This window comes from Danio rerio, chromosome 24 (assembly GCF_052040795.2).
Source record: "Danio rerio strain M-AB ecotype USA chromosome 24, GRCz13ab, whole genome shotgun sequence".
In the NCBI taxonomy this organism is placed as follows: Eukaryota; Metazoa; Chordata; class Actinopteri; order Cypriniformes; family Danionidae; genus Danio; species Danio rerio.
In genome coordinates, this window is record NC_141044.1 from 31,716,446 (window position 1) to 31,740,419 (window position 23,974).

General features: G+C 33.7%; 1 protein-coding gene and 1 long non-coding RNA gene across 5 annotated transcripts; one reads left to right on the forward strand and one right to left on the reverse strand.

Moving 5' to 3' along the window:
• Positions 1 to 7: 7 nt before the first annotated feature.
• sh3glb1a (SH3-domain GRB2-like endophilin B1a) lies at positions 8 to 14,878 on the forward strand. Of its 4 annotated transcripts, XM_087308899.1 has the most exons (11): positions 8 to 342; positions 1,149 to 1,290; positions 1,614 to 1,742; positions 1,906 to 2,039; positions 3,657 to 3,748; positions 4,424 to 4,553; positions 8,355 to 8,378; positions 9,147 to 9,236; positions 9,317 to 9,417; positions 11,098 to 11,320; positions 13,829 to 14,878. In XM_087308899.1, exons 1-11 carry the CDS (start codon positions 280 to 282, stop codon positions 13,934 to 13,936), a joined length of 1,236 nt encoding a protein of 411 aa, XP_087165025.1. In that variant the 5' UTR covers positions 8 to 279; the 3' UTR covers positions 13,937 to 14,878.
• Positions 3,281 to 21,856, reverse strand: LOC141380725 (uncharacterized). The gene is made up of 4 exons (XR_015525098.1): positions 21,696 to 21,856; positions 11,454 to 11,506; positions 11,075 to 11,350; positions 3,281 to 4,851 (listed from the first exon to the last, which is right to left on the reverse strand). It is a non-coding gene; the product is annotated as an uncharacterized LOC141380725 (long non-coding RNA).
• Between the last annotated feature and the right edge of the window lie 2,118 nt (positions 21,857 to 23,974).

The window sequence follows — 23,974 nt, forward strand, 5'->3', positions numbered from 1 at the left end:
TTGAATTGCTGAAGGTGTTTTTTTGTTGTTGTTTATACACACACCACTGGACCCATACGTTGATACCGGACGCTTCTCGGGGCCCAGGTCCGGATCTGGGCCCTCAGTAATCAGATCTGTGGGTGGTTCTTCCTCTTCTCCGCCGGCTGTTGCTTCTGTCTTAGTTTAACAAAAACACGGACGCTGTAATAAAGGATCAAATTTGATGCCATCAAATTTGTTTACGCCATCTTGACGCACAAACTTGTCAATTATTAGTTTTATACTGGACGAATAAAGATGGACTTTAACGTGAAGAGATTTGCAGCAGACGCTGGTACTTTATTCAGTCGGGCGGTGCAAGTAAGTGACCTATATTCGCTGTACAAATGCGTGAAGCGGTAAAATAAGTTTTATTTAAACAAATTGACCCTAAACACATGCATTTTCTGACATAAAAACGATTTAGGATATATTTTTCGCATGGTTTATGTCTATCTCGCTCATGGCCTTTCTCTTTGGAGCTGCAAATCTGTTTTGCTCATTAACTTTAAAGTTACATTAAATTGTCTGGTTTCTCAAATGTAACCGCAAAACCAAGTTTTAAAGGACGTTAGACGTATTTTCTTTGCAATGTGGTCGAAGTACATGTATAAATACTGACATGTTCACTTTCCAGATTGAGTTTGTGAGGCTAACGCTAACAGGCTAAAGTAGAGTTTAATCCGACAGAGCTCAGCATATTTACACACTAAGGCCGTGTCCTAAAACCTGCTGAGCTGTCTAAGTAGACAACATTTGTAGCCACATCATAAAGATGGACCTATTTCTGTTAATAAGAATATTCATGTGCCTATGTTTACTAGGGTTTGAGACACAAAACATATTGTGTCTGTCCAGTCTTTATAGTGAAGCCTGGCTGACTGTGTATAACGTTATTGTTGAAGTAAAATTTTGAGATTACATTATTGATTAAACACCTTTCATTAAATATGTCGAGAATACGTTGAAACATTTATTTCAATACATAGCTATGTCATGGTGTTTGACATATGAAAACAATGGTCACTATTGTTTGAGTTTACTTTGGTTTTTAGATATTTGTAGCAGTAATATGGCCAAAGATTTACTCCCCACACTTATAAAATGTCTGTTGTCTTCACAAACAGTTCACGGAAGAAAAATTCGGTCAGGCTGAGAAGACAGAACTGGACGCACATTTGGAGACCCTCCTCACGAGAGCTGAATGCACTAAACACTGGACAGAGAAGATTTTAAAGCAAACAGAAGTGCTACTGCAGCCAAACCCAAGTAAGCTTAGTTGGACATCTGTATCTGATAAGTCATTAATTTTAAACAATTAAAAGATTTCTAAGGAGTTGTAGTTAATTGTGTCTGTTTTCACAACTTTCTGTACAATTCAATAGAAGTATTATTATTTTATCGAAAGGTTTGACTTTCTAACTAAACGGTTATTTATTTAGTCTGTATAACTAACTATAGTAGTTTACTCTGTATAGAGCCTCACTGTGGTGTCAAATATAGTTAGTGACACACTGAATATGCGATTCACATTATAGAGCTGATATTTCACATAAGTTTGTAATATTGTTGTTGTTAATATCTACATTTAGATGCCAGAATAGAAGAACTATTGTATGAAAAACTCGACAAGAAGGCCCCACCACGGATGAACAACCATGAGCTTATGGGTCAGTCTATGATCGACTCTGGGAATGAATTTGGGCCTGGAACAGCCTATGGTAAGCAAAGTGCCCCAAGTACACATAGTAGAAGTGCATTGTCATTTCTCTTAAACTTCAACCCAAGCTTAAGTACACTGTATGGTCTCACAGTTTGCTTAAATATTTACTCTGTTGATCAATTAATCCTAATGATACTGATTTGGTCCATTTCTGTTCAAAGGAAATGCTCTGATAAAGTGTGGCGAGACAGAAAAGCAGATTGGAGGAGCGGAGCGAGAGTTCATTCAGACCTCTGCCATTAATTTTCTCACGCCTTTCCGCAACTTTCTAGAAGGAGACTTCAAGACTATATTGGTGAGATCAGGCAGCCACAAGAATTGGCGAAACATCGATTTCTAAAACTTCTGGAAACATTACTAGATGTTTAATACTGTTTAGTATTGTTTTTAACCTTTGTGTGCTGTAATATCCTATCCTTTTATTATATTTGTGGCCCCATTGACTTCAATTATAATGCCATTTTTTTTGTAGCAAAGCCATGACAGCATATAATCATGCATTCTTGATGTTGGTGGTTTTCCCTGTTGGGAAGAGGTAAAATGTGTCATTTTTTTACTGTTGTGTTTTGTTGAAAACTGTGTCAAAATAAGATTTATCATCAAAAATAATTCAATTTGCTGAATACAGAGAAAGTTGTGGCCAAATTAAGACTTAAAATCACCCCAGTGGATGAAAACATCCCCAACAGCACATAAGGGTTAAGTTCAAACACTTAACAAAAACTGCCTTCTTTCATCTCCAAAATATTGCACAGATTAGGCCATTTCTCTCACGACCTGATGCGGAGAGGCTTATCTATGCCTTTATCACATCACGTCTTAATTTTTGTAATTCACTTTTTGGGGGTTCACCTACAAGTCCTCTCAGTAGATTAAAGTATATTCAAAATTCCCCTGCACGGGTTTTGACACACACATCATCACACCACTATATTACTCCTGTACTTCAACAACTACACCGGCTTCCTTTTAAGTCACCGATTGATTTTAAGACCTTGATTTTAACCGTCAAACAGTACATGGGCTAGCATCTGGTTATATTTGTGACCTGGTGACTCTCGCCACTTCAGCCCGCAGTCTTCGTTCGGTATCAAGATTTACCCTGTATCAGCCGTGCTGTAAACTCAAGACCATGGGTGGTAGGGTGTTCTCATACAGTGCTCCTAAGCTGTGGAATGCTCTACGCAACAGCATTAGGAATGCCACTTTTCTGGACTGTTTTAAGAAACTTCTTAAGACTCATCTTTTTAGCATTGCTTTTGACTTAGGATGACCATTTTGTTACCTTTTTTATTTTATCTTATTGTTGATATTCTTATTGTTTTATAGCATCTTTTTTATTCATGTGCCGTTTCCGCTATTGTTGGTATTTTGCCTTGTATTGTTAGTATTTTGACTTGTGCTTTTAGTCTAAGAAAAGCGCTTTACAAATAAAATGTATTATTATTAATATTATTATTATTATTATTATTATTATTAAGCTGCTTTTTCAATCACCACGATTCATGCAATGTAAATGTAAAAGGTGTTCATTTTGGATCTTTTTTTCGCAAGTCTGCAACTTGCTGATGGAAAAGAATTACACAGCTTTGACATCTCATAATCTACCTCAAACTTAAGCAGAAACATAGAAACTGAGATATGTTCTGCCCAAGTCGTGTTTGTGGTTAAAGTTTGGGGTTTAGTGTAATAAATGTGATGTTTTGATCACAATTTCAAATCTATTAATTAAATTATTTTTATTATAAGTAAAAAAACTAAACTAAACTAAACAATTCTAAACAAAAGAAATGCTGTTTTTCAGTCTTAAAGTATATGTAAGATGTATATAAGTAAGATATATTTTGTTAAGGTCAGTTTTTAATATCAGAAATTCGAGTTTAACAAACTAATTGCATCTACTTCTTTACAGAAAGAGCGCAAACTGCTTCAGAACAAACGATTGGACCTTGATGCGGCAAAGACCAAGCTAAAGAAAGCAAAAATGGCTGATGCCAGAGCTGTGGTGAGTTAAAATTGTATTTTGCCCTTAACAATGACACATTGCTGCCAGATTTCATTTTTACAAATGTAAACTACATCCTAGATGATGTGTTTTCAAAGTAGGGGCCACAAGAGAGTGCTAGGGGTCTGTATAAAAGCATGAAAATATTAATATAAATGTAAAACTAATATTTAAAAAAGATACAAAAATAAATGCAGATTTTATTTATGTAAAAGTAACATGGTAGTTTTAAATGAAAACAGGGTGTTTGTGGATACTTAAAGTCTTAAATGCCACAGTATAACATATAATAATATTTAAAAAGTCTTAAATCGGCATTTACAAAACAAAATTACAATTTTTTTTTACCAGAACAAGATCAATCTAAATCAGAAGGCATGTATCTATTCAGCTTATTCTCCGCGTATGAGCGAGCGCATCCATTTGATTCTTTTTAGCTCTCATTCACTTCCATTAATTTTTAGAACCTATTTCTTTATAATATGAAATGAGTGATTTATAATATAATCTTTTACAACATAAATTGACACTATAAAAGAAACATATTTATACATTGTAGGATGTTGATCTCTTGCACAATCATTTTTATGGGTCTATGCCAACAACAAACAAACAAAAAACCCTTAGCAAGCATATTAATTAAACATGACGCTTGCCATCTTTTTTTAAATCCATCTCTTTACTGTCTCTTGTTTTTGTGCTGACACACGACAGCCTCTCAGATCTACCCCTCCACCAGGAGATGTTGGTTATGTTGCCAACGTCTCCTTCATGGTGAATTTTCTCCATGTGAAGTGGCTTAAGGTTGGTTTGTGTGTCTTTCACCCCAGTGCCAAGTTCCACTCTTCTTCTGTAAAAGAGCCACCTTTAAGATATGCTAGTTCCTCTTTAAGCTGTTGATTAAGCTCTTTTGTCCCGGATATTATCAGCGCGTGTGTTCCCAGGTTCCTTTTTTGTTGTGCATATAGAGTTCGGAAAGAGGATATCCATGTTTGCTCAACATCGTGATGACATTTCAAAACTGATCTGCGCACTTGCTCACAGTTTCACAAGAGAAGTAAAGAAGTGCTTCAAGATTGTCTCCTCATGACAAGCACTCAACCTACACACACACATACACACACAACAGTGAATTATAAGGACAATTCTTAGGCTTAATGGTTTTATACTATATTTTTATCAGCCTGTACACCTAACCCTTTTTAATTTCTCAAAAAAAAAAAAAAATTGTGTTTGTAAGCCTTTTTAAGTCCTCATAAGTTTGTGAATTGTGAGGATATTCCATGGGCATAATAGTTTTTATATTGTATTTTCTATAGTCTTATACGTAACCTTTTTATGTTCTCAAAAAACAAATTCTGTATTTATAAGCCTTCTTAAGTTCTCATAAGTCATTCTCCTTGTAATACCTATGCAATACCCTTATCATTTTAGACATTTGAGTCCTTTATGTCACACAAACACACACAGTACCCAAACAAACAATTGGCCTCTTCCAAAACAGGAAACATGACAGTTTGCTCTGATTTTCTGTGAAGTGAGCAAGCAATTCTTAGTCGATTGCTGCAGATAGTCTTTCCTACAACTGTTTTGTTGCAAATCAAATTGTAAAAAATATGCGGAACTCAGCAGTTTTCAATATTTTGTGATTCATGTTTGTTTGTTTTTTCCATTTGTTTATTATTTTCCATTTATTTATATTTATTTATTTTGAATTGCATTATGGGACCTTGATCTTTCCTCCAAAAACTTTGATATTGAAAATTTAAAAAAACGCTTATTGACATGTTTTATTATTGACATTTTAATAGTTGGCGACGCAGTGGTGCAGTTGGTAGTGCTGTCGCCTCACAGCAAGAAGGTCACTGGTTCGAGCCTCAGCTAGGTCAGTTGGCGTTTCTCTGTGGAGTTTGCATGTTGTCCCTGCATTTGCGTGGGTTTCCTCCGGGTGCTCCGGTTTCCCCCACAGTCTAAAGACATGTGGTACAGGTGAATTGGGTAGGCTAAATTGTCCATAGTGTAAGAGGGTGAGTGTATGTTTCTCAGAGATGGGTTGCGCCTGGAAGGGCATTCGCTGCGTAAAAACGTGCTGGATAGGTTGGCGGTTCATTCTGCTGTGGCGACCCCGGATTAATAAAGGGACTAAGCCGACAAGAAAATGAATGAATAAATAAAATGTAATAGTTTAATATATTGTCATTATTGGCATTGTAAATTAACTGCCTGTAATCTTCCTGTTAATTTAAGGACTTATTTTCTTTATGTGTTGTATATTGTACTAAAATTTTAAGTACTAAAATGTAATACTTTGTTTAATTGCAGAGTTGAATTTTTAACATCAAATGTCAACAGAGCAGAGATCAAGGCTAGGTTTCCCACATTTCTTGAAAGTACTTGAAAATACTTGAATTTCAGGCGTTTGGATTCAAGGCCTAAAAGTACTTAAAAACAAACATAGATGCTTGATTTAAATTTGAAATCAAATTAGTTTGCTGCTGTCAAAAACAAAACAAATTCTTAATTTAAAAAAAAAACTTTCATATTACATGAACTATGACAAATAATGCAGTTTAAAAAAAAAAAGCTGCATTTGAATATTATCAGTTTTTAATTCAACACATTTCATCAGTTCTTTAAACATGGTTGTTTAAAACGGTCAAAATCTTTGAAAATGACTTTCAAAACATCCCAAATACTCTGACATTTTATGTAAATGTTGGTTAATTAAAATGTTAAGTACAGTTAAAGCACTTTCATGGTGCTTTATATGCTGCCAGTGTGAATTAAAAAAAGGTGCTTGATTTGAAATTAATGGTGCTTTAAAAAGTCCTTAAATCTGCTGTTTATTATAGAGTGGGATAGGGCTGCACAATATATAGTTTCAGCATCGATATCGAAATGTGATCATTCGCAAAAGTCCCATCGCAGAATATGCAATTTTGAGTGTATGACTATATATTATGATATTATAAGTTATTATTTTCGTGTGTTTTTGATGCCTGTGGCGGTTAAAAGCATCCATGGATAAGAAACTGTAGCTTTTGTAACTTTAATAAGGATTCATTTATTTAATTGTTTTTATTTTTATTATTCGATTACTGTATCTGAATACTTTGTTTGTTGTTCTATTTTATTCAGATGCACTTCTCTATACAATCATCCCAATCAATCTAAAATAATAAATTCTTTCCAAATAGAGATAATCAAGTCATCTGGTGAAATAGTATTCATATCGAATTATATATCACAGAATCACAAAATATTGAAATGTTAGATTTTTCCAATATCGTGCAGCCCTACAGTGGGAACTCTTTCAAGATCCCATAATGCAATTCATTTTTTTACAGTGTAGTTTATGACAAAATACCACATTTAATTATTGTTTCTATGATTAAACTGTGTTCATTTGATCAATTTAATGTTCAAAAGTCTAAATTACTCTGAAAAAAGGACGTTTGTTGATGTTTTGTATTTGTGCTTTTTTATAATTTTATTTTATAATTTCACAATAACAATGTTATTTATGGTAATTTGACAGAAACTTGGGTTAGCATGTTAAGTTCTCCCCCTTCTTAGTTGCTACCATTGTGGCTGTAGTCCAGTGTTTCTCAACCATGTTCCTGGAGGACCACAAACACTAACACTGCATGTCTCCTTTGTCTATCACATCCATTAAAGGTCTTTCAGACTTTGCTTATGAGCTGATGATCTGAATCAGGTGTCTTTAGTTACGGAGACATGTGCTGCATGCCAATTCACAGAATGTTCACCGTTTGCAGAATGCTCTAAAAGAATGCACTTTTTTGATTGGGGAAAAGTATACACATTTGAGTGTGTTACAGAAGAGTATGCAAGCTTTGTGAAAAACTACCTCCTCGTTAATAGATTGATATGTTGCTTAGTTACGTCCCCTGTCAATCATCCCAACACATCATCCACATTTCTTTCATATTTGCCAACCTTATTGGATAAGCATCAGCGAGGACATCCTGGGAAAATCTGCCATTCGCGGGTCTTTCATCTAGAAATCTCAGGTGTTTGGGTAATTATGCATTCAGAAGTTAATTTTTAAACATATCTTGATATAAGTTCACATTGTTGCAGATGAAATATAACATGGAAAACACTATTTAAATATTTTTCAGTTGGCTAGGTATTAATTAACAGTTCATACAAACATCTTTACCGAAGCCTCTCTACTTGACAGTTTGTCTCGCATGTCCACCACGTTTGTAGTTTATTTATGCTTTTTACCTGAGTTTTTTTTTATAGTTCTAATTGAATTTTCATCCAATGCACAATGTATGGAGGGTATCTGAGTATGTACAGTTCTACTCTTCAAATTTTTACTGGAAATTGTAAACCATCCAGGAACCTTTGGCATACTCTTTTCATCATGCTATGGTTTGGGACACACTAATTCTATTTTGGAATACTATTTAGGAGTAGTATTCTAGATAGTATGTGAATTGGGTCACAGCAATGGCAAATGTGCAGAGCAGGTGGTTCTTCAGGAACGTGGTTGAGAAACACTGCTGTAGTCTATGTGGATGTTTTAGTTGTGAAGCTAAGCCTCTATTGTTGCTGTTTTAAAATGCTGTGCAGATGTGGGCAGAGGAAGTGACAACGGTAAGCAAAATCTTTAGCTTTTTTTTTTGGAACTGCTGTCTGTGGAGTTCTATCTAAAGCAATGAACCAGAGACCATAGCCCCAACTGTTTCCACTGTTTTATTTTGGTGTGTCAGTGCATAATCAAAATCTGCATTCGCTTCATAATCTCAGAAGAAGCAATCTAACATCCATCCATCCATCCAAAAAAAGAAAATCAGATTCATTTTGAGATTCTGCATTTCACATATCACAGGGTTAGAGATCCAACTTCTCCACGAAGGTGTTATCAATTATACAGAGCTTCCTTAATACCAAGTAGTTGGTTTTAAAAATATCCATTACAGACTTTGGGAGGATTTGTTTTCTCGATATAACTCGTCAATAACATCTGTATTAATATGCAGTGGCAATTTCCAATTTTATTATAGTTCTCAATTGCATTGTTTTCCTTGCCCTTTTTAGGTGCAGTCATTTTTACCCCAACAAGAAAAGTTCCTTTCAATTTGCTCAAGTGGTTCTAGATATTTATGAATTTCTTTCTTCTGCTGAATACAAAACAAGATATTCTGAAGAAAATTGGAAACCAGAAGCCATCTGCATCCATGAAAAGAGCAAAAAAATAATATGAAAACCAATGGCTGTTTTTTTTTTCCGTATATCTTCCTTTGTGTTCAACAGAAGAGAAGAAACTCAAACAGGTTTGGAACTAGTGGAGGATGAATGTCATTTAGGTAAACTATCCCTTTATATTTAAATAAGTCCTGACTCTCGTTCTCTTTCTTTCAGGCCGAGCAGGATCTGAAGATGACACAGAGTGAGTTCGACAGACAGGCGGAAATCACCAGGCTTCTTCTGGAAGGAATTAGCAGTACACATGTGAGTGCCTGCCAGTCCAGATTTACTACACAATCCCAGTGTCTAACCTACAACAAGGCTGATCTCTCTTTCTGTCCCAGGCACATCATCTCCGATGTCTTAATGACTTTGTGGAGGCTCAGATGACATATTACGCCCAGTGTTACCAGTACATGGTCGACCTCCAAAAGCAGTTGGGAAAGTAAGATTTTTTTCTTTATGGACTAAGATTATAAACGGATTAAACATAAAGCTCCTCTTTTTTTGTTTTTGTAATCAGGTTAAAAAGAAATTTGTAATTAATGTAATTAAAAATCTATAAGCTAATATATTTGTTATGGGTTCCGAGTGTAAAGAATTACAGGGTTTCTGCGGGGTCTTAAAAAGGCTCAAATTTAAAATATTTTTGCATAGGTCTTACTTTTCTGATGTCCATGTACCGCTACATCTAATGCTCATTTCAATTCTTTTTTGTTGTTGTTGCTTGGTTTTCGTGGTGGTGTAGTGCTTTATTTCACTAGTCCAAATGTAATTTGCTGTATTACAACTACAAATGAGACCAACATGCAATACCCAATCAGCTTTCTGTTATTGGGGAATATGTTGTCATCGCTGAGTTTGCGGAGGTACTGATGGCCATTTTCTAGGCTTTAGGAATAGAATGTTGGACCATTATTGCATTTTTAGCTCAAAAGTAGAGGACAGAAACTAGCTAGACAGTAAGTTGTGAATTGTTGAGTGGGCAAAATAAAAAAATAAAAAACATCTGTATTTTTTAGTAAGTGTACTTTTTTGCTTTTCTTCTTGCCTTAATAAAAAATGTAATTGTAGAGCAACCCATGTTCTGTTGTCATTAATATTTAATTTTAATAGGTAGAACTGTCCGAGATAAGAACAAAAGCAAGTGATGCATCAAAGTTTGATTTAAAAACTCTTTGAATAAAAATCTTTATAATCATTATAATAAATTATAAAAATAAACAGTTAGTTTAAGAATCCTTAATGATATTAATGATATGACCTAGTTCTGGAAGCTTTTTACTTCTCGGTTTATCTGTCTGATTTTACTGTTTGTTTCTTTCGACCGCCCCTTGTTATTTAAAAGAATATCCCAATGGCGAACCCATCAAGTATAAAAGCCTCGTCCATTTCTTGAGGTGTGCGATGCGGCGCCAGGCGAAAGTATAAAACGTTTGTTTTTTTTTGTAGTTCAGTGGTGCGTCTAACCTGCATTTATTTTACCACTAGCTTTGTGATTTAGCATTTTCTCTTTATGAGTTTGCGTGTTTTTGATATTTTGATATGGGTCTTAAATTTAATACTTAATGGTCTTAAAAATGTCTTAAAGTCTTAAATTTGACTTTATGATATCTGCAGAAACTCTGAATTATCACTCATCTGTTTTACCCAAAATGTCTATATTGGTATATCCCTACTTACTGTTATTATTTATTTTTACTTCGCAGATGTTTTACATTCACATACAGAATTATTGCACACTACATGAAATGTCTTCTTGGAAAAACATCACACTTTATATTAAATGGCCTTTATAATAATATTGCACCTGCATTGTGTAAATAATACATGTTTTTACATTACACTTATATATTTTTAATTATCTGCATGTAATTACATCAATAATTATTATCTATAATTACATTTATAACTACACTATTGACCCATATCTTACAACTTAATCCAAAAAAACGTGTACCTAACCTTACCCATATTCCACCGCAATAGCACAATAAGTGCTGTGCAATACCACATGAACACTATAAGTATATTGTACTTTTTTTTTTTTATGGAAGTACCTACTGTAGTTGTTAAGGCCAAACTGGGGCACTTAAACTCACCTTTACATTCTTCTCTCATGCAGCTTTCCTTCTGCTTTCACTTCCAACAATAACCAGTCCACGGCCAGCGGTGGAGCCGGTGTTTCTGTACCAATCCTGCCACTATCAACTCCTCTTCCCTCCACCACAAGCAACACGTCCTCAGGTTTCACCGAAATGCAGAACTTCAGCGGGAGCCGTAAAGCGCGAGTGCTGTACGATTACGATGCTGCCGGTAGCAATGAACTCTCTTTATTGGCCGATGAGGTTGGTGGTGCATTAACTTGGAATTAATTCCTAGTAACAACATTAACCAATCATATATGCTTTTTACTACTAGTTATAGCATAATGTTAAGATGACTAAACATCAAAAGGTATGCAGAAATAGTGTGACTTACCAAATTCATTTTCATGTAATCAATCAATCGGTGTTTCAGCAATGGAAAGGCATCTAGAAAACAAAGGCATATGAAAAAGCAATAAGCCCCAAGAAGCTTTTGTTCACAGTGAATTCATAACAGTTTCACAGGTTTTATTGCATTAATAAAACAGTTATTCCATAAACATAACAATATGTCACAAAATAAAAAATAAGAAAGCATTGTATAGCGCTTTTCACAATCATTATTGTTTCAAAGCAGCTTTACATTATTGCATTACTATCAAAATCAGATTAAAGTTAAGGTTATTAGTTATTATAACTTTATTAGTTACTACTAACTTTAACTCATTATCTAGTAACTAATAGCTGTTAAAGTCATTATATATAAACAAAGTAACCTGCAGTTATATAGTATGGTCTATGTGTACATAGAATAATAGTTACCAAGCAACAGTCAAGTGTATGTTTGTTGAGTAATGTCCAAGTCTTTTAAAGGCAAGTAATTTCATTCGGCGACCATCTTTGAAATGCTCCTTGGGCTTTCAAGTGCAGCTCTTATTTCTTTGAATGGGGAAATATCAAATTCTCTCAAAAAAGTTTGGCAATATTTTCATATTTGAAATCACTAATGAAATTTGAGAACGACTGTCAAAATTTAGTTTCTAAACATTCAAACATGACATAAAAAATAAATACATTTTAAAAAATCAGGTTGCCCAAGCTAAAATTTAGTTTCTAAACATTTAAACATGACATAAAAAATAAATACATTTTAAAAAATCAGGTTGCCCAAGCTAATGTGCATTACACCATCCTTCCTAATAGCTGTTTCAGGAGGACTCGGTCATTATCATGTCAATCAAACTATGTTACTACCATAAGAATCAACAACATTAGGGTGTCTGTGGGCTCTTAATTTGTCTTAAATTTCAAAAACAAGATTTTAAGCCTTAAAAAGTCTTAAATTCACAGAAATAATCTGTTGTGGGTCATTTTAAATCATTTTAAACAGGTCGTAATTTTAAAATTTATCAAAAGTAAAGTTACCCAGTCGGCCCAACCAATCACCAACAATCCATCTAAACAATTTAATTTAACAATTTACACTCACCGGACACTTTATTAGGTACACCTTACTAGTACCTTTTGCCTACAAAACTTCCTTAATCCTTCGTGGCATAGGTTTAACAAGGTACTGGAAATATTCCAAAGAGATTTTATTCCATATTGACATGATAGCATCACGCAGTTGCTGCAGATTTGTCTGCTGCACATCCATGATGCGAATCTCTCGTTTCACAACATCACAAAAGTGCTCTATTAGGTTGAGGCCATTTAAGTACAGTGAACTCATTGTCATGTTCAAGAAACCAGTCTGAGATGATTTGTGCTTTATGACATGGAGCCTTATTCTGCTGAAAGTAGCCATCAGAAGATGTGTACATTTTTTTGTTTTTTTCAGTCTTGGATTTTGGTGAGCCTGTGCAAATAGTAGGCTCAGTTTCCTGTTTTTAGCTGACAGGAGCAGCACCTGGTGTGGTCTTCTGCTGCTGTAGCCCATCCGCCTCAAGGTTTGACCTGTTGTGTGTTCATAGATGCTCTTCTGCATACCTCGGTTGTAACGAGTGGTTATTTGAGTTACTGTTGCCTTTCTATCAGCTCGAACCAGTCTGGCCATCTCCTCTGACCTCTGTCATCAACAAGACATTTGCGCCCACAGAAGTGCCGCTCACTGGATTTTTTTTTTCTTTTTCAGACCATTCTCTGTTAACCCTAGAGATGGTTGTGCGCGAAAATCCCAGTAGATTAGCAGTTTCTGAAAAACAACCATGCCACATTCAAAGTCCCTTAAATCACCTTTCTTTCCCATTCTGATGCTCAGTTTGAACTGCAGCAGATCATCTTGACTATGTCTACATGCCTAAATGCATTGATTTGCTGCCATGTGATTGGCTGATTAGAAATTAGTGTTAATCAGCAGTTGGACAGGTGTTCCTAATAAAGTGGCTGGTAAGTGTATACCTGTATAAAGACGCGATTGGAATGCTTAATTGTCCGAAAAAGATATCTCTGCATGAAAAATTCTGTCTTAAATCTCCAGTAATGTAGGTCATTAAATATAAAAGAAATGTGGATGATGTGTCGAGATGATTGACGGGACGTAACTAACATAATGTCCATTGATGAAGAAGTAGTGTGTCCCAAAGCTTGCATACTTTTCTTACACATCTCACAAGTACATACTTTTAGGACATTGTATGCGAATTGGAATGCAGCGATAGTCTTTGGCAGTTTATAACAGCTTCCAACACAGCTCAACCAATAAGAACCAGAAGTGTGCATTTTATAATGTTCTTTATTTTTGACTTTAACGTCTCTCTTTTCTTTCAGGTGATCATGGTGAGCAGCGTTCCAGGCATGGACTCTGATTGGCTGATGGGGGAACGTGGAAGTCAGAAGGGAAAAGTGCCTATTACCTATTTGGAGCTGTTAAATTAAGAGGAATTGAGAGTTGTTGGAACCAAAACGGAGAGGTATGGTGAAATCCAGCTGTGCTGCGTAACATATGCAGCGTTTGACGTCTTGTGCGGCTCATATGCAACAGTATTTCATTGGACGTGACGTCTTAAAGTCCCAGTTTGGGAAGAGGTTCTAACTCAAGGACTGTTTACAAATGAATTAATGCAGAATATTTAAAAACAAACAAACAAACAAACAAACAAAAAGCCTTTGATGTGATTACCGCCAACATGCCTCCATATTAATACACAAAAGTGACTTATTTGAGAATCTACATGCGTTTACAAGAGTAAAGTATTAAGACTGATTGCCATTTTAATGGATTTTAAAAGTGGCTTTCTTGTACATGAACTCATTTCAGCATTTCTAGTACGTTTTATAAGATTTCATGTAGAGGTCAAAATATGCCATAATTTATTTTCAGGGTTATTCTGCTTGGGTGTAGCTGACATTTGTTATTATCTGATGCAGTTTACATTTTTCTTAATTGCATTTGAGCACACAGAAAATGCTTTATTTGCACGCAGATGGCCTTTTTTGTTATGCATTATGAAACCGTGTCCTTTATATTTGCAGTGTTAAAAAAAGCACATGATCCAGTTATTCATTTCATAATAAAAACAGCATCTCTTTACTGATAATTGTACTTTTTTATATACCCATGTGCCTTACAATCGTCTTAAGATTGATGTTTTTAGATTTGTTTAAAGCAAAAAAAAAAAAAGCCTTGTTGAGCAGTTGATGACTGCTAATTTGACACATTGTGCCTCCTATTTAATATTAAGCACAATTTCTTAGTTTACTCTGATGTTGTATTATAACTAAAAAAAGGTTCTCTAACTGCATACATTCTGTGATTAATACCATAGATTTACAAACCATGTTTTCATTACTGAATAAACCAATTGTGTAGACTTTTTACACTCCTGTGGTTTTATTTTTGTTTGTCTCATTGAATGCGTATGTTTGGTATGCTCTGTATGCCTGGAATATATCATATATCCTGCAATGTATTTAACTTTTCACTATATTATGATGAATGAAGCAGAAATATCTTTTATCTGAAGCAATAATAACTTCCTCCATTTCCTGACAAGTTAAATCAATTTTGTGAAACTTTGATTTTATTTAACCTTTTGTTATTATTTTAAATAATAATTATTGTTGTTAACTTATTTGTATATTTAATTTTATTCATCTAAATTAATTAGTTTTTAATTTTATTATTATTATTATTTAACATTTTGTCACCTTAGAATTATAAGGTTCTGTTTGACATTTTTGTCAAAATTGAGTTTTCACGTGTTCTTATTATATGACAACTTATTTACATGATGTGATGTTTTTTTTTTATAAGTTGTTTATATTTTAAAACCTTTTATTAAAAAAAAAAAAAAAAGTTTTTATCTACAAAGTGGAACACTAGCTTGGCTTTATCAGGTTTTTTTGTGAGCCAATCAGCATTTCGAATGCACGCACGAGGACCAATCAGAATCAGCTTTGTTTGTCATTCCACCAGATTGCTCCACTGACAGCATGAAAGACCAAAAAGAAACTCAAAATCAGTCCAGTAAATAATGCTGCACCACACAAAATTGAGAAGAAACCTGAAACTGAAAAGATGTGTGTAAATGTGATGATTTAAAAGCATTTTTTGACATTGATGTGAAATGTTACATTTTACATCGCTGAAAAAAAGAAACAGTTATTAAAAATATATATATTTAATGAAAAATATTTCTATTTGTGTATAAATAGTAAAACATTTTTCAGTCTTTATTAAACTCATTTGCTCATTGTCTATTTTCTTTAAAAAAAGCTTTAAATGTGATCTTAATCCTTGGTGGGCATTTAATACTTTAATTAATTCATTAATGGGGTATATAATTCAATATTAAGTCAGAATTATTAGCCACCCAAATGATTTCCCAAATGATTAACAGAGCAAAGACATTTGCACAGTATGTCTGATAACATTTTTTCTTCTGGAGAAAGTTTTATTTGCTTTATTTCTACAATTAAAAGCTACAATAAAAGCAGTTTTATTTTTAAAAACCATTTTAAGGTCAATATTATTAGCCCCTTTAAGCTATATTAGTTTTCTATAGTCTACATAACAGTCGCTATACAAAAACTTGCCTAATTACCCTAACCTGCCTTGTTAACCTATTTAACCTAGTTAAGCCTTTAAATATCCCTTTAAGCTGTATATTAGTGTTTTGAAAAATATCTAGTCAAATATTATGTACTCTCATCATTGCAAAGATCAAATAAATTGGTTATTAATAATGAGTTATTAAAACTATTATGTTTAGAAATATGTTGAAAGAAATTTCTCCGTTAAACAAATTGTAACACATTCTGTTTTTATTTATATATATATATATATATATATATATATATATATATATATATATATATATATATATATATATATATATATTTTTTTTTTTTTTTTTTATACTATTATTAATAAATACAGTTTCATAAAATATGACAGACAGTCAGCAGAGGTCAGGCTTTTCATTCTGTAATAATTTTTTATTTTTAAATAAACATTACAGTATTTTAAAACTGGAAAGAACCTTAAAGTTACACATGTAGTCAATATGTGCATTACTCCTTCCATTATTATTTTAAAAACATTTCATAGAATAACTGTGCTTTGCTTTAAGTAAATCAAGAGTCACTACCTACACTGTAAAAAATGCTCACACACACACACACACACACACACACACACACACACACACACACACACACACTCGATTTGCGTTGGGACAACAACATTTAAAAATTAAGTTCACTTTTTCCAAAACTAAGTAAAAAATAAAGTTGACTTATCTCAAAATTGTAAAGCAACTTGCTGCAGAGCTTTTTTTGAGTTGACTTAACTTTCAACCCAAGTACTGCACTTGACTCAATTTAAGTTGAGTAAACTCAAAAAAATCCTTAAGCAGGTTGCCTTAATATTTTAAGTTGAGTCAACTTTTTTTACAGTGTGGATTAAACATAAATCAAGTTCTCCCAAAAACTCAACAATTGTGTTGTTTCAGCTCATTTTAAATAAGTAGTTTGAACAAACAGCAAACATATATATTTTTTTGTGTAATTTAAATCACTTATAAAACGTGCATCATTATAGACATTAGTCAGCCTGCTGGTGCTGGTGTTGTTATCATGTGTAAGGCGCGCGGATGGTCAGTGAGCACGGGGAGGGTTAAGAGGAAGTTGTGCTAAACAGGCTGTTGACTTCCTGTGCTGCTGTGGCTCAGAGGCTCATTCTTCATGCTTGTTACTCAGCTTCACATGCCGAGAGGACACGTTCAGTTCCTTCCCGAAAACAGCACTGAAAGAGACGATCTCTCAATAGATCTGCTCTCCTACGCTAAAACTCCTGACCTGCTTAACACTGGCACTACTTGTTAATTATAGAGCTAATAAACACCTGTGCTCTCTAACATCAGCGTTTAGGATTCAGTGTTTACATATGTAGAATATTTATATGAATTAATGTGCGAATATAAAATATTAGTATTGCTGTTTTTATCATTAGCAGTAGTACATAAAAACATTGTGAAATTATTTTGATAATCAAATGTTTCTGTTTAATAAAATTATATCAAATTTATAGGGATGTCCGGATCCGATTGTATAATCAAGACTTGGACTCGATTGGAATCGGACGTTACCTCTCAATTAGGACTCGAATACTCTCTCTCTCTCTCTCTCTCTCTCTCTCTCTCTCTCTCTCTCTCTCTCTCTCTATATATATATATGTATATATATATATATATATATATATATATATTCATATATATATATATATATATATATATATATATATATATATATATATATATATATATATATTCACAGAAACAGCAACACCTGCTGCATGACATCACTTTGTTGCAGAGACGCTATTGGTTAAATGCTGGCAAGGTAGAACATCGAAACAGCTTGAAGGTGAAATTTTTTTTATTATGCTTTAAACAACATATACATGACAATATAGTAAACAAAACAATGCCAGGGTGATAGAAAGTAAACGATAACAACAATACATAAAATAAAACAAACATAAAAATAAGAGTATAAATACTTAACTAAAATTCTCACAAATATAAATAAGCAGGACCTTTAATCAAAAATATTGAAACTAGAGCACAGTTGGACAGTTTTAACGGCCTTTCGATTAGCACTATGCTGAATAGTGCAAAAGTAATTTTTCAGTTCCTTATAAAACACAGTAAAACAAGTTTTTTTGCTGGAAAATTTACACTTATGAATATGAAACTTAATTAACAAAATAAATAGGTTAATAACAAAAGCTTCATTATTCAAATTATCACAATTAAAATATCCAAAAATTACATTTTCATAATGCAGATGGAAATCGCAAGTTTGTCTGGAGGTATTATAAAGTTGATGACGACAACATTGCCATAACAAACTGAGAAATGTAAACACTTGGGATTGCCTGCCGGAGTGCCGGGTATAAAATTGAGGTGCTCTTTGTTTTTATATTAGATGTTTTTATATTTACTGTTGCACTAAATTCCAAAATTGAAGAGTTGATGTTATTTATTACTTGATTGTTCAAGCTACTCCACAGAGGTGCTCTTTGTTAACAGAGTTGTTGAATGTTAAAATGAGGTGAATTAAATAAAAAATAAGGAACATTCTGGATCTGTTTCTTCGCTCTTCTTTGTTCTTTTTTATGTATTACAGATGTATCGGATCAGAATTCGAAATCAGTAGATACTCAAAACCAAATGACTCAGACTCAAGGGCAAAAAACCTGAATGGGACATACATACCTAATAATATATATCGCTTACAAGTAAAATAACTTAGTATGAAAATCCAAAATCAAACAAAGAGTGTTTAGGTGTAGCTTAAATAATGTACCGGTGCTCTTTTGGTAAGGGATTCATCAGAATAAACAGCTCAAGTCAACCCGAGGCACTCGGATAATGTGGAAAAAATATTTAAAAAAACTTTATTAGCCATGTCAATAAAGGCTTTTTAATATTTTTACCACATTTTTGGACTGACTTTTGCTGTTTAATTCTAGTATGACTTTAAAAGTGTTTTCAAATGACTGTATTTTACATTATTTATGTAATTATTGTTTTTTAATGTAATATTAAATATTTTTTACATTTTTGTTTTAGGTTTTATTTAATTATTTGGTATGACTCTGAAATTCTTCACATTTTTTTGCAATATTGTTGCACTTATTTTTGACAGATTACAAAACAAAATCTAGTTTCTTATTCAAATATTGTCCATTTAAATTAATAATATAAATAAAATAGTTATATGATAATCAAATGTTTGTAATTGTATACATAATAAAACCTGCAACATTTTTATATTGGTGGTTCTTTATTATTTAAACATAGCTGCAATGATTTTAATCTGGTTCCCCACTGAATTTCTAAATCACACAGTTGGTTTTAATCAACAAATTGCAACATAACACTGAACCACACCACACAATCTGGGTTTCAGACAAATAAAATGATTCATATTGAAAATAAAAACATTGCCAGTACATGCTGACCAAATAAAACAAAGTTTCAGTTTCATAGTTTTAGATTCTCTCAGAGAAAACTTTATATTTTCCTTGTAATTACAAGTGAGATTTTTTCAGTTTAACACAGTTGTAATTTAACGGTTAATTTTCTCTCTTTAAGTGGACATGGTTGAAATATTTTTTTAAGGAAATGAGGCAAAGAATGATAGTGATGTGTTGTATGTTAGCACAAATAATATTTTACATCGGTTTGGCCTGCTTCAACATTGTGAGTATCACTGCATATTTTGAAAACGTTTTAAAATTTCCTTTCAAAACGTACTTATTTATAGGCTACATGCTAATTTGGCTAAAGTTACTATTGTGAATGTGATTATTAACTTTCTAATGCTGCTAAAGTTACTACAGAGAATGTGTTAACATGCTAATGTGGGTAACGTTACTACTGAGTATGTGCTTATTGACATGCTAATGTGGCTAAAGTTACTATTGTGAATGTGCTCATTAACATGCTAACATGGCTAAAGTCACTTCTGTTTATGTGCTTATTAGCATCCTAATACAAATGTGACTAAAGTTACTACTGTTAATGCTTATTAACATGCTAACATGGCTAAAATCACTTGTGTTAATGTGCTTATTAACATGCCAATGTAAAAAAAGTTACTACTGTAAATGTGGTCAAAGTTACTTTTGTTGATACTCATTATTAACATGCTAATGTGGCTTAAGTTACTATTGTGAATGTGCTTATTAATATGCTAATGTGGCTAAAGTTACTATTTTGAATGTTCTTGTCAACATGCTAATGTGGCTAAAGTTACTACAGTGAATGCACTTAATGACAAACTAATGTGGCAAGTTACAACTGTAAATGTGACCAAAGTAACTATTGTGAATGTGCTTTTTAATATGCCAATGTGGCTAAAGTTACTATTATGAATGTGCTTATTAATATGCTAATGTGGCTAAAGTAACTATTGTGAATGTGCTTATTAATATGCAAATGTGGCTAAAGTAACTATTGTGAATGTGCTTATTAATATGCTAATGTGGCTAAAGTAACTATTGTGAATGTGCTAATTAATATGCTAATGTGGCTAAAGTAACTATTGTGAATGTGCTTATTAATATGCTAATGTGGCTAAAGTAACTATTGTGAATGTGCTTAGTAATATGCTAATGTGGCTAAAGTAACTATTGTGAATGTGCTTATTAATATGCTAATGTGGCTAAAGTAACTATTGTGAATGTGCTTAGTAATATGCTAATGTGGCTAAAGTAACTATTGTGAATGTGCTTATTAATATGCTAATGTGGCTAAAGTTACTATTTTGAATGTTCTTGTTAACATGCTAATATGACTAAAGTAACAGTGAATGCGCTTAATGACAAACTAATGTGGCTAAAATAACTATTGTGAATGTGCTTAATAATATGTGAATGTGGCTAAAGTAACTATTGTGAATGTGCTTATTAATATGCTAATGTGGCTAAAGTAAGTAACTATTGTGAATGTGCTTATTAATATGCTAATGTGGCTAAAGTATTGTGAATGTGCTTATTAATATGCTAACGTGGCTAAAGTAACTATTGTGAAAGTGCTTATTAATATGCTAATGTGGCTAAAGTTACTATTTTGAATGTTCTTGTTAACATGCTAATGTGGCTAAAGTAACTACAGTGAATGCGCTTAATGACAAACTAATGTGGTTAAAGTTACTCTTGTGAATGTGCTTATTAACAAATGTAGCTAAAGTTACTTCTGGGAAGTTGCTTACTAACATTCTAATGTGGTTAAAGTTACTACTGTAAATGGGCTTTTTAACGAGCTAATGTGGCTAAAGTTACTACTGGTGATGTTTTTATTTAACATGCTAATGTGGCTCAAGTTACTATTGGTAGGCTATTGTGCTCACTAACATGCTAATGTGGCTAAAGTTACTATAGTGAATGTGCCTTTTAACATGCTAACGTTAGTGTCAAACTTTACTGTTTTCTCTATTTACATAGATACTTTATGCTGGAAGCAGTAACTCATAAACTCATATGTATTATAAACTATAGTCAGGTGATGGACTTTTAAACATTTTTAGTAAAAATACGACAATTGTACTAAACTAGCAATGTTTATTTGCAAAGCCCTGCACAATGAAACAGGGCAGTAACATGCACAGAAATGTGTCCACTCACCGTTCAAAAATGTCCTTGTTCAGTTTAGAAGTTGTATCCTCCAGTTTGAACATGTATAGCTTTAATAAACTTGTGACAATTTCTGACAATTCGGTTGAATGAAATTGGCTAGTTTTGTTGTTTTTGGAGTCTCCAAATAGCATCTGTAGAAGCTCCGCCCTATTCTGGAAAAGCAGCAGTTCATTTGCATTTAAAGGGACACACAAATTGCAATGCTTTTGCTTACACTCAAATAAGTGAATTTAACAAGCTTTAATAAACAACCTGTGGTATAAACTTGAGCTCAAACTTCACAGACACATTCAGAGAACACTAGAGGTTTATTGTACACCTTAAAAAGAGACATAATTTGTTCTTTTTACTGTAAAAGTAATCAAATGATCTGAAAGCCTACCCATAATATCTTTACTTCCTCTTTTAAATGCAGCGTTTCAGGATTGAACATAATCCAAACTATATATGGATGAACAATTGAGCCTGAGCTCCATAGTTTCTCTTTTTCTCTCTCTTTCGCTGTTCAAACCGCCATGACCTAGAGAACCACCACAGCGGTTATACTCTGGTTACACTCTGGTTCAACGCACACTCTCTCTCTCTCACACACATACACACACACAAACACTGCCAGGTTCCCATGCTCGCTGCCTCACTGACATTTATCTTTCCTTTAGTCATTAGCACACAGTTTGGGTCACAGTATTATAAGTGATTCCGAGTAGGCTGAGGTGGTAGTCAGCGTGGTTTAGGTTTAGTGGTTTAACATTGATAATTTTGCAATGAGAGGTTTGACAATCAATCCTTGCACTGGTCAGTGTTGATCATCACTGTGGTCAGGTCATCACCTTTTTGTTTGTAATTTACTGAAACATCTTACAGATATGCAGTTTGTAGGATGCTATTCTTTATTTTTATCTGTTGATACATAGTAAAGTTGTCTTTAAATCAGCATAAATAATACTTATTATTATTAATAAATAATAATACTTAATACTAATAATAATCAATAAGTAAGTATATAGTAATATGTACAATAATATATGTTGCAGATAATTTCAGGACAATATTTGGACGATAAAAATGTATAGCACATTTTAATTATATAAACTATGTATAACTATATATATATATATATATATATATATATATATATATATATATATATATATATATATATATATATATATATATAATTGCAGGGTTTCCGATAATATATACAGTGCATCTGGAAAGTATTCATAGCGCTTTACTTTTTCCAAATTTTTTTATGTTACAGCTTCATTCCTGTAACGAAGTGGCTGACACAGAGGGATCCATTTGCAGTATTTTTATTAAACACAGTTTAATAACAAATAGCACACAGGTGTAATGCGTGTGCGAACTCACATCAAACACAGTAGTATATGGTCGTAGGGCTGGCGACAGGTAAACACAGGATGAGTATGCAGGCATGGGTCAGAGGCAGGCGGCTGATATCACAGTTGGTGAGCAGGCTAGAGTTCAAGGCAGGCGGCGAGGATCAGAGTCGAGGTTCAGGCAAAGGTACAAGACAGGCGGCAGGCTGGACAAGGTCGGTAATCAAAGCAAGGTAACAACGGGGAAGCAGGCAAGAATGAGAAAGGCTCAGTAGTGTTAGCCGGGGCAGAACAAGACTTCGCAATGAGTGAGTGTGTGTGTGCAGCTTATATGTGTGAGCGTGGATCATCAACTGGATGAGCTGCAGGTGCATGCTATCAGTGTAAGTGGATAACGTAATGTTAGAAGTCCGGTGATGATAACCTCTGCTAGCCAGCGAGGGGAATGACTGGGACCGAGTCGGTGACATTTCCGAAATGCATTAAATTAATTTGTTTCCTCAAAATTCTACACACAATACCTCATAATGACAATGTGAAAAAAGATTCTTTGAAATTGTTGCAAAACTGTTGGAGCTCAGACAGAGTAATTATTGATCACCTCCCTGACCAAGGCCCTTCTCCCCCGATCTCTCAGCTTAGATGGCCGCCCAGCTCTATGAAGAGTCCTGGTGGTTCCAAACATCTTCCACTTCTAGATGATGGAGGCCACTGTGCTCATTGGAACTTTCAGAGCAGTAGATTTTTTTCTGTAACCTTTCTCAGCGTTGTGCCTCAAGACAATCCTGTCTCTGAGGTCTACAGACAATTCCTTTGTCTTCATGCTTGGTTTGTGCTTTGACATGAACTGTCAACCCTGGGACCTTACATAGACAGGTGTATGCCTTTTCAAATCATGTTCAATCAACTGAATTTACCACACGTGAA

Coding starts and splice junctions, on each gene's coding strand:
- sh3glb1a (XM_087308899.1), top strand. CDS start 280: ATGGACTTTAACGTGAAGAGATTTGCAGCAGACGCTGGTACTTTATTC. Junction 3,749..4,423: donor ATGGCTGATGCCAGAGCTGT/GGTGAGTTAAAA, acceptor TTTTTAAATCCA/TCTCTTTACTGTCTCTTGTT. Junction 8,379..9,146: donor GGGCAGAGGAAGTGACAACG/GTAAGCAAAATC, acceptor TCTTTCTTTCAG/GCCGAGCAGGATCTGAAGAT.